Raw genomic sequence first — 15198 nt, 5'->3', positions numbered from 1 at the left:
GGAGGGAGAAGGGCATTCTGGGTAGAGGACGTGGCTTGGGCAAGGGCAGGGCAGGGTGGAGGACATCATGGGAGCTTCCAAGAACTGCAAGCAGCTCCCAGGCTGGAGCCCAGAGCATGTGTTGGTGGTGGCATCAGGAGTGTTGGGGGAAGAACTAGAAAGGAAAGTAGGACCCCATCCTGGGGAATCCTGCTTTCTAAGCAACATGTCCTGTAGGCCCCAGGAGGGTGTGTGATGGGATTTGAGTGGAAATGAGGGGTCAGTCCATAGCTCTGGTTTGGGAATCACGCGTGGAGATGGCAAGGAGAGAAAGAAAATGAATGAAGGCACTCAGACAGTAGGAATGTTAGGAAAGAAAAGAAGAGGCTGGAGAATGAGGCTTAAGGTATGCCTCTATCAGGATTCAGCAGAAGACACAGAGAGAAGAACCAGAAAGGCAAGTAGGTGGAAAAGAGTGCAGCATGGAGGGCGCAAAGGCAAGGAGGGGCTCCAAATGCAGCAAAGCCGCTGAGCAGGCGGAGGGATGAAAAGGAACCAGAGTATTCAGTAGAAGAGGGTTGTGTTGGGGTTGGGCCTTTTCTTTAAACATTTACCTTTGTCCTTCTCTGACCCTTGCTCATGTTGTCCATGTCGCGGGACTGGATGAGGCACTCTGCTACTGTTGTTCAAACAGGAGAGGAAAAAAAGATACAATTCTTACAAAATGATTAATCCTCAGAGGAAACCCTGAAAAAGTCATTCCCACCAATTTTAGACACATTCTGGTGTTCAGTCGGATTGCATTGCCATAGCAACCACTCTTCCGTAACCACATAAACAGGAGCTTTACAATAACAAAATAATGAAGTGTACAGCCTGAGAATTGAGAACTTTCTCCAGTGGGGTTACCAGGTAGGAGAGGCTCTTGGTGTTTTCCATTTATATAGTGTAAAGTTGGCACCTTCTCTGGTGACCTTCTATAGGGTGAGGGTGGGGCATCTTAAAACTGCTCTTGGAGACATGTAACTTAACTTTGTATGTATACGTACATACATATACACACAGACACACACACATATAGCTGACAGTAAGTTTGTTATCAATCTACAATGTAAAGTACTTATCAAAAGAGCTAATGTGATATTAAGAAATTTGTATTATAAAACGATGAAATTTAAAGCTACTCATGATTCTATTTTCCAGTGATAACCAGCACTAGCATGTTTATGTATAAATATAAGTATAAATATAGATATCAAAATATACAAGCACATATACATATATACACATATACAATATACGCATTTAAAACAAACTTGAGAATATGCATGCTGTGCTATTTTGTATGCTGTTTTCTTTCCCTTAACAATATGTTTCAGTTACCTATTGCAGCATCAAAACAACTTCAAAACTTGTGTGCTGAAACAACCACCATTTTGGTTTCCCATGATTCTGTGGGTCAGGAACCTGGGCAGACACGGTGGGCATGACTCATCTCTGCTCCACAGTGTTTGGACCTTCAAGGGGGAGGCCTCAAACAAGTGAGGACTTAGACCATCCGTCGTGGCTCATTCACTCACATTGTGGGACCTCAGTGTTCCTTCATGGAACCTCTTTCTCCTGCACTTTCTTGTCTTCCAGGGCCTCTCCATATGTCCTTTCTTTTCAGCAGGGTAACCTGGAAATCTAACATGGCAGCTCAGGGCTCCAAGAGCACAAAAGAAGCTGCTGTCAGATCTTTTTAGCACCTGGGATCAGAGATCCTAGAACGGAACTCCCTCCACATTCCGTTGGTTAGTGCAGCCACAGGCCTGGCTCACATTCAGTGAAGTAGAGGAGTGGACTCCACATTTCAGGGAGGAGGGACTCACATAGGGAGGGAAAGAATTTATGGCAGCCATCTTTGGAAACTGGCTAGCACACAATATCGATCATGAGTCATTCCCACATCATTCTGTACTCCTCAGAAGCATAGCTTTTAGCGGTTGCAGAGATTTTTTTTTTTTTACTACATTTGTACTATTTCATCTAACCAAATCAGTCATTGCAATCTTAGGCTGTATTCATAGACTCATAGTGCCTAGTAAGGCAAACTGATATCCACATTCTAGCCTACCCTGATAGACCGTCAGACCTCTCTAGAGAACTGAATTTATTTATGGTCACTATGGTTTACGATGGACATGGACAACCTGGAACTTGTTTGAGAGTTGGTGAGGGGCCTCACAACCACATTATGGAGAAATGAAGATACTGTGCATATTTGTTGGAGAAGGGAAGGGAAAGGTGAAGAAGAGCTCGTTGTATTAAAATAGCGCAGTACTGTTGTGGGAAGAGGTGTGAAGTTAATTTTGAATGGCTTCAAGAGGTAGCCCTAGGACTAATGGGAGGAAGTTATAGGACGTCTTTAAAGTATGGAATACATTAATTACTAGTGGTCAAATCTGCCCAAGATGGAATCGAATTGACTTAAAAGTGACTGGGTTTCCTTTCCCTGGAACTGTCTGGGCAGAGAGTTAGTTGAGACACTGTAGGGAAGATAACAGCTTTAGTGATCTGGTTGATTAAATGACCTTCATTAGCTCTTCCAATACTTGGTTTCTATATTTAAATAGATTTCTCCCGCAGAGGGTGTGTGCATGTGGGGATGCCGCCTACTGACCCTCTTCCTAACAATAATTGCTGGTGGCCATTGGGGGGTGGGCATTTTTTCTTCAATTTTTTGTTAATTCCTTAAAAGTTCCATGATGCCTCAAGGACAGAAACTATTCATTTATTCAGAAAGAGAAAAAAGGAAAAACAACTGATGAAGCATCCATTAAACTTTTAATTCTCTAAGAAATTAAACCAAACATTTCCTACATCAGCCGCAGTTGCTTGGACTGTGTAGAACTTTTTTTTTTTTTTTTTTGAGACGGAGTCTTACTTTGTCACCCAGCCTGGAGTGCAGCGGCGCGATCTCAGCTCACCACAACCTCCGCCTCCCGGGTTCAAGTGTTTCTCCTGCCTCAGCCTCCCAAGTAGCTGGGATTATAGGCTCCCACCACCATGCCCAGCTAATTTTGTATTTTTAGTAGAGACGAGGTTTCACCATGTTGGCCAGGCTGGTCTCGAACTCCTGACCTCAGGTGATCCACCCGCCTCGACCTCCCAAAGTGCTGGGACTACAGGCGTGAGCCACCACACTCAGCCAGAATTTTTAAAGTTGGGAAAAATCTTAACCATATCAATGCCAAGCATTACACATTTTAAAACTGAGACTACTACATCCAGAAGAGCTCAGTGACTTGCCCAAGGTCATATAGAAAGAAGGTCGATAGTAAAATAGAAATTAGAACCAAAAGTCCCTCAATTCTAGTACAAACTCATTTGCTTCAATTCAGCAACAACAAATTAAACAAAAAGTACCCACTGGAGCTCAACCTTCAAACATACATTAATGTGTGTGTGTGTGTGTGTGTGTGTGTGTGTGCATGTGCAGATATGTATATGTCAATTAAATTACATTAAAGCGAAGTTTTAAGATGTAATTAAAGAGAATCAATCAGTAAATTGTGCTATTAGGAAATATATTTCATTCGAATCAGATTATGACAAAGTTTCTGACTTTAAGGTGCAGGTACAGTTCAAAATACAAAACCGTCAGAGTCAGAGAACATATTTAGGGCTGATATGTAGAACCATAGTAAATGTCACTAAAACCTTGCTATTTATGCTGGCCAGTAGAGTGAGACTTGATCAAATGCTCATGAAGTCCTGGGCCCATGAAGGGTCATATCTAGTTGCTTCTATCTTGGAAGGATAGCCATAACTATTTCTCACCTACATGTGTTTCAGCACCACAGACCTTTTTTTCTTTTAACGATGAGTAGGACTCTGCCCACCAGGAGTCACAGAATCTACGGACAGGGAGGAATTTCTATGGAACAATAGCTCTCAATGTTTAATGTACACATGAATCTCCTGGAGAGCTGTTGAAATGCAGACTGTGAATCAGTAGGTCTGGGGTACTGCTGAGAATCTGCTTTTCTAACAAGCTCCCAGGTGATGCTGATGCTGCTGGTCCAGGGACCACACTTTTAGTTGCAAGATGGTCCAAGTTGTCTGATCCATTCCTCCACCTTCACTTGAAATATGACTGATGAAGCCAAATTATTTGGAGAAAAGGTGAGAAAATGTTCTAGCAATACAAATTTTACTTACACAAATAAGTCATACCAGTGATTCAGATCATTTATGACAAAAAAATTGTGTCTTAAAAAATGTTTTATTGCTATTGACCCCAATTTCCTCTGCTTCTATATAAAGTCTTTTCTTATTATTTCATATGTAACATCTGTGTCAGAGCCATCACTTCCACATGTCAGTGGTCCTCAGCCTCGGCTCATGTTCAAATCACATGGAAGGCTTCGAATACTTCCAATGTTCTGCCCACACCTCCCAGATCATTTAATCACAGTTTGTAGGCATGGGGCCTGGGCATCAGTATTTTCTAAAGCCCTGCAAGTGATTTCAATAAGCAGCCAAGGTTGATAACCACTAGTCTACCTTTTCTTTCCATACCCCTGAGAATATAGGACATGTGGGACAAGTGTGACCAGCTCAATCCCTTTGCTAGCCTTCGTTTATTCAATAGATCTTTCTTGAATATCTATTTTTTTTGCCAGGCAATGGGCTGCATGCTGGGGATGAACAGTGAACAGAAACAAAGTTTAGATGGGAGAATATGTGTGTAGCAAGTACATCCGTGCTTATGAAGCTGGGCTTCTCCCCTGTGCTTCCCACGTGCTGCTCTGAGGCCTGACTCCATCTGGCTGAAGAGGTGGGCCTTTTGATGCAGTGCTCTTGGCCCTGGCCCTTCTGTTTTGACATTTTTCAGGACCCTCACAAAACTCTGCTCTTGTTTTTGTGCATCTCACTGTATAACTTCCTAGAGTAATTAGAAAATGTATTCTTACATCCCAGTCTTCACTGGAAGAAGGAAAATCTAGATTTTATTTTTTTGCTCATGTGCCAACTTTCCCTTCCCCTCATCTCAGTGACTCCCCCTGCCCACCACTTATGGTCTTTCTACTCCATTGAGTATGTTCCTTTGTCCTCAGCATCGTGGTCTTTTCCGGGTTGTGACAGGCAAGCCTCAGCAGTCAGCCCCAGATCCACAGGGACATTGCTTAGAGCCTGTGTATCAAGTGAGGTCCGTGAACCAGCAAAATTGGTGTCACTTAGGATCTTATTCAGAATGTAGAATCTCAGGCTGTGGCCCAGTCCTACAGAATCTGCATTTTTACCGGATCCCAATGTGACTCATACGCACATTACAGTTTGAGAAGCTCATAGAGAACTTTGAGGAATGAAGAGTTATCATGTACCTTAGAATTCCACTCTCATATATGGATTTTCAGATTCACTTTTGAAAATGTTGATTTATAGTTTTTTCGGAGTTTAACAGTTTAATGGTCTAATGCTCAAATACTCTGTGTTCTTAACTAGACAACAGACTATAAACTTTGGGGTCTAGTCCTGGCAGCACAACTAATATTCTGCTGTAAACACTGAAGTCTCTGATTTGTCTGCTTGTTCAGATGGAACGCACCCCTGTCCCACACTGACAAGGCAACAAAGGTGTCTGTGTGTAGGGCCAAATTTTTCCCTTTAAAAGGCTTTGAATTTGCTCAAACACTAGGAACAGTGCTTGGTTTAGGTCCCAGAGTTCTTGGCACATAAAGTATAGAAGACAATTTTGGACTGAAAACTTCTTAGGGCACTGGTAACCTTGATCAAAGAGAAAAACTTTCTGAACACCCGATTTAGGACAGAACTGTATGTGGATAGTCCTGACAGTCTGGGTTAATGCAAAACATGCTCCTACCTTGCCAAGCAGCTGAACAAGTTGACCTGTCGGGTAGAGTTCTTTGGTGTTGTCCACTTAAACAATGGATAATGTCTGCCAAGCACAGCAATTTTAAATTTAGAAGTTATAAGCTTTTTTTTCCCTTGGCAATAAGTATTCAAGTTCAGGGGCTTTTTAAGACAGTCTTCATTTACAACAATAAAATCATGTCCTAGAATGGCAGTCCTCAACCTTGACTGTACATCTGAATTCCAGGAAGCTTTTAAATTATACTGTGTCCTGGGTTCCTCAAGAGATGCTGACTTAATTCACCTGGGGTAAGACCTGGGTTACAGTGTGTATAGAGCTCCCCAGGTGATTTCAACATGCAGGCAGGTTTGAGAGCCACTTTCATAGAGGAAAAGTCCTGGCTTCTAACTTGCCAGTGTTCAAGTATCCAGTGAATCCAATAACCATGGCCTATGATTTAGAAATGTTTAAGAAGTGTGACTTACGAGCTGAGTCTCCTTGAAAGAATCACTTAAATTCCATAAGCCTCGGTTTCTTCTCTAAAATAAGGATAATTATTACATTAGAGGGTAGTTGTGGGGATTTAAATAAAACATATAAGGTGACTAGGACAGCGTCTAGCATATAATAAGCACTCCACAAAATGGGAATTGTTACAAAGAGCTGTGGAAATGGCCCTATTTTCTACAGGCAGAAATGGAACAAGGTGTCCTCTGAATCTAGTGCTGGTATTATGGTAAAGGCTTTGACAAAGGAATTTTCTGTGAGGTTATACTATTGGACCCACAGATGACACCTAAAATAAGACCAAGGGATGCTATTCCCTCGTTGTTCTTTTCTGTCTTAAGATGAAACAGAATAAAGCAGCTGTCACTGAAGCAGATTAGTCATGCATAATACCTACTTACTCCTCATGGAAAAAGAAACCCAACCCAGAAATCTATTAAGAAGAAAACGGTTATAAAGTATATAAGGACATCCAAGGAGAAAGTAGTGTGTCCCAAATTTGAGAATTAGGTTGATTCCCTTTTTTAAAGGGTATTGATACTATAATCCTATGAAAGCCCATAAAGCAAATTGAAGTAAATGTGTGATGAGTAATCCACCTCACGGAAAGCTAGTTAGAAACCTCCTGGATTCTTGTTGTGTGTGGGGGGGGGTTTTTTTTGTTTTGTTTTTGTTTTTGTTTTTTTGAGACGGAGTCTTGCTTTGTTGCCAGGCTGGAGTGCAGTGGTGCGGTCTCGGCTCATTGCAAGCCCCGCCTCCTGGGTTCAAGTGATTCTCCTGCCTCAGCCCCCCAAGTAGCTGGGATTACAGGCACGTGCCACCACGCCCGGCTAATTTTTGTATTTTTAGTAGAGATGGGGTTTCACCATGTTAGCCAGGCTGGTCTTGAACTCCTGACCTCGTGATCCGCCCGCCTCAGCCTCCCAAAGTGCTGGGATTACAGGCGTGAGCCACCGCGCCCGGCTGTGTTTTTTTTTTTTTCCATTTAATTTCAGGCTATTAATCAGATATTTTAAAATAAATGTCTTTTCTACTTTTTTCTTATTAAAACCTCAGTTTATTTTATGCGAACATATGATGAATTTATGTGTGTATATATATCACACATTTAAATATAAAGCAGGATTTTTAAAATAGAGCAGCAGCTCTTTAGAATCAAAGGAATTCTGCTACAGTGAATGGTGGAATATCCAAAATGAGATGAGAACATCAAAATATCATATATTCAATTGAAATTACTCCATTGGTTCTCAATCAAAATGCTAACTCTACACTCTTCTTGCAGAAGTCACACCAGGGGTACTCATGTTCTCAGATTTTTATTTTTTTTATTTAGCCATTTTGGCTGAGCTAACAACCTCCCATTAAAATAGATTCTAAAATGTAGGATTTGTTTCCCTAAATAATTAAGCTGCTTGTGGAATAACATATATGTGTGATGTTAACTGAGCTCTGGTCTCATTCTAACTTCTCTTTCATCCTGTTTCCAGAGTGGTCTTTAGAAAACAGAGAGCTGGTTATATTATTTCACCACTCAAAAAAATCTTTAACCATTTCAAATCAATGTTCTTAACTCTACATTCAAGACCCCCGCAAATCTAGCCACAAATGACTCTCTGGTTCTGACTTGCCCTAAACGTTTTATGGTGCCCATCTCTGCACCGTTGCTCCCTTGGTCTCTTCCGAGAATACCCTTTCCACTTCATATCTGCCTTTATAAACCTTACCCAATTCTTTATGCCTCAGCTCAAATGCTACCTCCTTTATATGGCAGCCTCAGTTCCCACCCCTACCCCACTTTCATCTTAATTTTCCTTCTTCCCAACTTGGTGTTTCATAGAACTTCATATCATTGTGTCACCCTTAATTACACCTTTCTTTATGTTAACAAATGTTTAGGAAGCTATAGTGAATAATGCTCAAGGGAAAAGACCATACACTTTTGAGCCAGACTAGACCTGAGTTACAACCCTGGCTCTTGAGCAAGTCGAATTAATTTTTCTGAATTTCAGCTTCTTCATCTGTAAACTGAAGAAAATACTTGCATGGATTAGTAGAGGAGAGTTTATGAGACTATGCAGGTGAAGGTCTCCAGTAAGGGACAGCTATTAGTACCACAGTTATTTAGATCATCTTTCCCACTAGTCCATTAACAGTATCTTGCCACATCTTACCCTCCTTAGTGTTTTCTGAATTGAATGGAAGCAGCCCAAATTGACAGCATCTGCTGCCTGGCTCTTACTGAGCTATTAGTTTTTCAACATCTGTTTTGAATTTCAGAAAGAAATTTCCATTTTTAGGCAACAGAAGCATTTTCCTGTTGTATTTCAATATGTCTCAATCCTGAAATGATTAGAACTTCTGCTTGATTGAATCCAAGTCAGCAAAGCCATGGAGAACAGCCCAGCCCACGAATATGTCTACTTGACCTAGGCTTAAGAGACATTAACCCTCTGTACAAAGAGCCTGGGCAACAAAAAACACTGTGTGAGCTTTTAATAACATCGTCCTTTGGCTCAGATGTTTAAATAGCAACAATAATGGAGCTTGGAAAGCTCTTAATTACCCACAATATTGGAAGAGAGGGAGAGCCAAGGTCAGAGAAACCCTGGTTTGCTTTGATGTCTAGAGTGCTGATAGCTACACAAGATGCATTCATAATGTGTTTTTAATAACAATTATTGAGTCTCTTTTCTGGATTCCCAATTCCTTTATAAAATTCCAAAAAGAAGCAGCCAGTCTTGCCTCCAGTTGCTTCTGAATGATTTCCTATGGAAAGCAGCATTTTCGAAAACACCATGTTTCATGAATTATCTGAGTCTTTCTTTATCCCCTTCCAAAGTAAATGCAACATAGAGGGAACATTAAGGGGAAATCATGGCGGGGGGTGGAGGCCTCAACTTTCAGAGGAAAATCTTCTGGCTGTCAGAAATATATGAGAAATACCATGGGAACATAAAATCAACCATGCTAATTATGAGACATAATTGAGGTTATGTTTTATGTGTCAGAATGAGTAGCTCTATTTTATCCATCAAGATAAAAAATAAAAATCAGGTAAAAAAAAAAAAAAAAGGGACAGAGTTGTCAAGATTCCAGAAGTAGAAGAAACTATCTTGCCATAGTGTACAACAGTGTTTCAGCACCAAGGACAGAGCCTTATGGGGTTTAATGCCCACTCATCCTACATACTTAATGAATTTTTAATGTTTTGAAATTTTCACTCAGATGTTTATATACTCATCTACATATTGTTTTTCTGAGCCCTAGTTACACGTCAGACCTTAGTATGATAGACAAAGACTCACCAGCCAGTTAATAGCTCTCAAGGTAAAGCTGAAGCAGGAGATGAGCAAGATAGGCAAGTTAGTAAATAATTATAACACTATATGACAAGCACTATTACATAGTTGTGTACAAGTCACGTGGGAGCCAATGAAGGGAATGCTTAACTCTGACTGGTGCAAAGGAAGACTTTACAAAGGAGTTGACATTTGAGCTGGATATTGAAGAATGAGTGAAATTTGCAAGACAGAGAAGAAACACCATGAGAGAGTGCACAATATGTTCAGGGATGTCTGGAAATGTAACTTGATATGGCTGAAACATAGAGTAAATAGGGAAATGAGGAATAGGGTAAATAAAATCACCAAGGGCTGGTATTCCAAGTTAAGGGCTTATCTTCTAAGCTAAGAATGGTAAGCTTTATCCTGGGGGAACAGAAAGCCCTTGAGTGGTTTTGAGTAGGGATATGATCTGATCAGATTTGTGTTTCAGAAAGGTAATTTAGATGCAGGGGGGAAGTCAGATGGAAAAGAAGAAGTGAGAGGACAAAGGGTAGAAGAGGGTGACATTTCTCCAGATTTTCTGGGACTGAGGGGCAGCTCCAACATAAACATGGTTACACAGGGAGAATTTACTTGGCCCAGCTTCCATTAGCTATTTGCCAGTGTTTCACATGTGAATTGTGTCTCTTCAGATTCCTCCAAGAAGATAAAAGATGTCTTGACTGAATTTAATGAGGGTGGGAGCCTCAAACAATATGACCCACATGAGGTAAGAACATTTCCATTTTAAGCCTTTAAAAACCCCTGTGTTTTAGCCTTTCCATAATTTGTTTCCCTCTTGGAGACTCCGCTTGCCTTGAAGAACTTGCTCCTCAGCATGTTTCCTCTTAAGTCTCAAGTGAGCCATTTGTGCTACCTGGCATTATATGTTTCCCAAGCCCATACACTCATTCCACTGTCCTAGAAGACTACCACTACTTCTCCTCTGCTCATCTCTCACCCCTCCTCTCCTCATCCTCAGTTAACAACTGAGTTTTCTGCTTCACTGAAAAAATAGAACAAACAGAACAGATCTTTCACAAGCTCCCTCACCCCATAGGCCCACCTATCTGTACCTTTTCTTCTATAACCAGAGATGACCTCTCCATGCTCCTATCTACGTCCAACTCCCCCACGTGTGCACTCAACCCCATCCTCTTTCGGCCTACTTACAGGCATTGCTTCAGCAACATATCTTCCCCAGACTCCCTCTTTCCCTCCCTCCTCGTCCCTCCTTTTCTCTATATCTCTACCTCTGTCTCCTTCATATCAACTTTCTTCATGTATTTTATTTTTCCATCAACATGTAAACATCCTGTTATTTCTTCTATATTAAAAACGTTTTCCTGACTCCACTTCCTCCTCTAGGTACCACCTCATTTCCCTCCTGTGTTTTACAGCGAAACTGTACAAAATACTTCTCTATACTCATTGCCTCCAAATTCTCTTTTTCCTACTTTCTTGAAATGCCTTGCATCAGTCTATGACCTTCACTCCTCCACTCAAATCACTAGTCAAGACAGCCAAGGGCCTCCCTATGGCTAAATCCAATAGCAATTTTGCTCAACAACACTGGACACGGTTGGTCAAGTCATCCTCCATTTTCTTCACTACATTCTACATTCTCCTGATTTCTTCTTATCCTTCTACTTGACATTTACACTTAAAAATCAAATGGGCATCTCAAACTTAACATGAGCTAAACTGATGTGTCCTTAATCTTCCCCTATAAAGCCTGTTTTTCCAGCAGTCTACCCCATTTCAGTAAATGACAACTCTACCCTTTAAGTTATTCAACCTGAAACTATGCAGTCATCATCAACTTCTGTCCTCTCACATCCCACATCCAATTCATTGGCAAATTCTGTTAGATCTACCTTCAAGATGTATCCAAAATATAGACACATCTCGCCACTTGCACTGCTAGCATCCCGACCTGAGTCATCACCATATTTTGCCCAGATTATTGCAAGAGTCTCCTAACTCGTCTCCCTGCTTCTGCCCTTGCTGCTTCGGTCTATTCTTCACACACATCCTGAGCAATCCATTAAAACTTATGTCAGAGCTTGTCACTGCTCTACTCCACAATCTCCCATGGTTCCCCCCATCCCTACTCAGAGTAAACATGAAGGTCATTACAATCTGCACCTCCCCCAGCTCTCTGACCTCATCTCTTGCTACTCTCCCCATCTTCATTCCTTTTCAGCATATTAGCCTTCTTGATGCTATCAAATAAGCCAGTGTCACCGTAACCTCAGCACCATTGTGCTTGCTGTTACTGTTTCTTAGAATGTTCCTCCTCAGCACATCACATTGTCCATTATCTTACCACCTTCCAGTCTATGCTCAAGTCACCTTCTCAGTGATCATCACCTTCTTCATCTAAAACTTGAAGCCCTCTTTCTGACATTTCCTATCCCCCTGCTCTGCATTATTTTCCTCCTAAGTACTTCTCACCACCTGTCACACTATATAATTTACTTAATTAATTGTCTGTCTCTCCCACTAGCATATTTTTGTTCACTGCTGTGTCTTCAGTGCCTGGAAAAGTATCTGGCTTATAGCAGGCATTCAATAAACATTTGTGGACTGAATAAATGAATGCAAGATCTCCCCCTACTTTCAAATTCAATGACTCTAACATTTCTTGGGCTTCTATGCACTGTACTGGGCACTGTAGAAGGCATAAAAATATAGAAGCACAGTTCCTGCCCTCCAGGACTTACTTCCTACTGGCAGGGTCAGGTTTGAAAGCCATGACCCTGGAATTACATGGTCTTAAGTTAGACTTCTACCTCTGCCATCAACAAGTGGTCTTGAATAATATTTCATATCTTTGAGCCTCACTTTCCTCATCTATAAACTGTACATAACAAAAAAAGCCTCTAAGTTTGTGGATGAGTGAATTAAATGAGAGGATCTTTGCAAAGTGGCTAACATTCTACAAGCACTTAAAAAACTGTACCTATTATTATCCCTCTTCCATCCCCTTTCCCCAGAATGTTTTTAACTCAATTCCCTTTTCCCTGCTCCTGAGTCCTTTTATGAAGACTAACCACAGAAAAGTGACTGATCTGCAGGATTCACTTAGGGAGAGACTGGCCACTTTCTTATTCACGTTGTCATCCATTGAACAAAACTGAGTCAACACCTTCTCTGTTGGACACTGGAAATGAATCAACAGAGCCTGTGCCCTCAAGGTACACCTAAAAGGGGCTTTGGATAAAATACACCAGTTGCAGAGAGAATGAAGCAGGAAGAAGGTTGCCAGAACAGGGGCGAGATTGAGAATGCACCATTTCAAAGAACATTCCTGAGGAGAAACCATGCAGAGAAGATAGCAGAGCCAGCAAAGAACTCACTGCCCCACACCCCCCACCCCTAGCTCCAAAAACACGGGAACAAAGCCTGGCGGGGGCTGCTAATCAGCTTGTCCGCCCTGGGGCTGATGAGTGGGAGAGGAACAGTTTGGTCAGGGCCACTGCAGGTGTGGAGGCCACAGGAGCTTTCAGAAGCAGGGAGTCGCTTGGCTGCTATGAGCACGCAGCCGCCCTCGCCTCTGTCGGGGCTGGCCCCCACTTTTTGTAATGCCAGGCACTGCTGGGTCCCAGGGAGCTCTGTCACTCTGATTTCGTTCTCTCACACAGTGCAGCTGACTTCTAGTAGGTGTAATGTCATGGCACAGGGTTAGGGAAATAAGAAGGGTTTAATTTCTCTTGAGTTTGATGGCTTACTGCTGCTAAAATGTCTCAATGAGAAACGAGTTAGCTGTGGGAAGGGGCAGATTGCTAGCAAAGGTAGGATGGGAATAAAACTTTGCAGAGTGGCAGAGCTGCATCTGGCCATGATGAACATGCGCTTGCCCATCAGTACCAAGTGATTCTCTGGAGAATAGAGTGGTGGCAGACAGCTAGAGAGTGGGCAAAACCCAGAAGAGCAAAAGAGGCAGGTGGCTTGGTGGCACTGTGAGCCTGGACCCAGACACCTGATCACAAAGCCCAGCTCTGCCACATGCTTTATGATCTTCAGCAAGTTATTTATGTTGTCAAAATTTGTTTTATCCCCAGAATGACAGTAACAGTTCTTCCCCACACTGCTGTCTTGAGAATGAAAGTGCCAGATGCCTGCTAAGTTCTCCATCTAGTTCTCCTCTCTTCTTGGTCTGCGTAAGGATTAACACACTCTCTTTAAGTGTGTTGCAGCAGGAGCAAATTGCCCAGCTAATTCCTGCATAAAAGCTGCTGGGGAAAAACAGAGTTCCTTTGGCCTGAACCATGAGTGTGCCTGGGATGTTAGTCCAGGTCTCAGAGAATTGCCAGCATGCCTCATAGTGGTTGGTCATCTGGTTTGGGCATGACCCCTAGCCACTCCCTAGTTAGTCTCTCATCATGCATTTACTAAGCAGCTACTCTGTTCCTGGGCTGTGCTTTTAAAGAACTTTTGTATAACCCAGATATCACCTTGAGAGTGTGGCACATCGTTGCATGTCTTTGCCTGCTGAACATGGGATACTGGGAGGGAGTGTCAGGGAGCACTATGCCAGCTCTGGACCCTGTGACAGATATAGTAGCAGGAGCACTGGACTGGGAGTCAGGAGGTCTGGCTTCTGGTTTCACTCTGCTGCTAGCTCGCTGGGGCTCATCACTGAATTTCCTGAGCCTCGGAGGCATCAGAAGACTGAGTCCCCTCTGAGACTCTTCTGGTTTGCATGTTCTGTGCTTCTGGGTTTATTCTGTGCATCCTGTTCTCTAGGATAGGGACATGCATGGTTGGATGAGTTCCATCAGTATTATTTTCTAAGTTCTCATAACAGTTTGTCAGCTCTTTTCCTATGGCACTTGCCACTGATGACCACACATTGCAATTATTTCAATATCTTTACCTCTTATATAACACTGACTCTTTGAAGATACGGACTCATGCCTAATTCATTGGTGCCCAGCACTGTACTGTGCCCTGCACTTAAGAGGCTCAAGGTATATAGATATATAGATATAGATATAGATATAGATATAGGTATATACACATAAATATATGTATGTGTGTGTGTGTATATATATATATTATATATATATATATATATAAAGCACATTTCCCCTCTTTTTCCAATCTGTGTCTTCTTCAGCAAATTGTGAGTGGAGATACATATATCCATTCAGTCTATACATAGACTGAATGGATCCCATAGTAGTTGATGACATCCAGGGACCAGGCACCAGGCTATTCCTCAGGTGCACTGATTAGGACACATCATCCATTCAAATGCCTATGAAGAACCCTGTGGTAGGTGGTGTGGGGGATTCAAAGATGAAAGGAGACATTCTCACTACTTCCAGGAGCTCTGGATTGAGTAGAGGAACCAAGGTCTGTCACAAACAACTATATATCAATGCAGAGCAGCACATATGAGTGTCACAAGGCAGGAACCAAGGTGCCAAGTAGGGAAATTCAGGGACAGACGATCATAAGGCTTTCTGGAAAAGGTGGAATCTGGGTTGGGCCTTAAAGCATGACTGGAACTTGAAC

General features: G+C 42.1%; 1 protein-coding gene across 10 annotated transcripts in view; it reads left to right on the top strand.

Annotated features, from left to right (window-relative positions):
- Nucleotides 1-15198, top strand: part of DGKG (diacylglycerol kinase gamma) — a 228162-nt gene that overhangs the window by 44716 nt on the left and 168248 nt on the right. For all 10 annotated transcript variants that reach the window (XR_004670872.3, XR_004670871.3, XR_008624956.2 and 7 more), the window contains one exon: nucleotides 10326-10402. Coding sequence is in view for 6 of the 10 variants with exons in the window: in XM_055110769.2 (XP_054966744.1) it covers nucleotides 10326-10402 (77 nt within the window). In the remaining 4 variants the exon portion in view is untranslated. The remainder of the gene's footprint in view (nucleotides 1-10325; nucleotides 10403-15198) is intronic.

The sequence above is a fragment of the Pan paniscus genome, chromosome 2, assembly GCF_029289425.2.
Source record: "Pan paniscus chromosome 2, NHGRI_mPanPan1-v2.0_pri, whole genome shotgun sequence".
NCBI lineage: Eukaryota > Metazoa > Chordata > Mammalia > Primates > Hominidae > Pan > Pan paniscus.
This window is presented reverse-complemented; position numbering and strand designations above follow the sequence as displayed.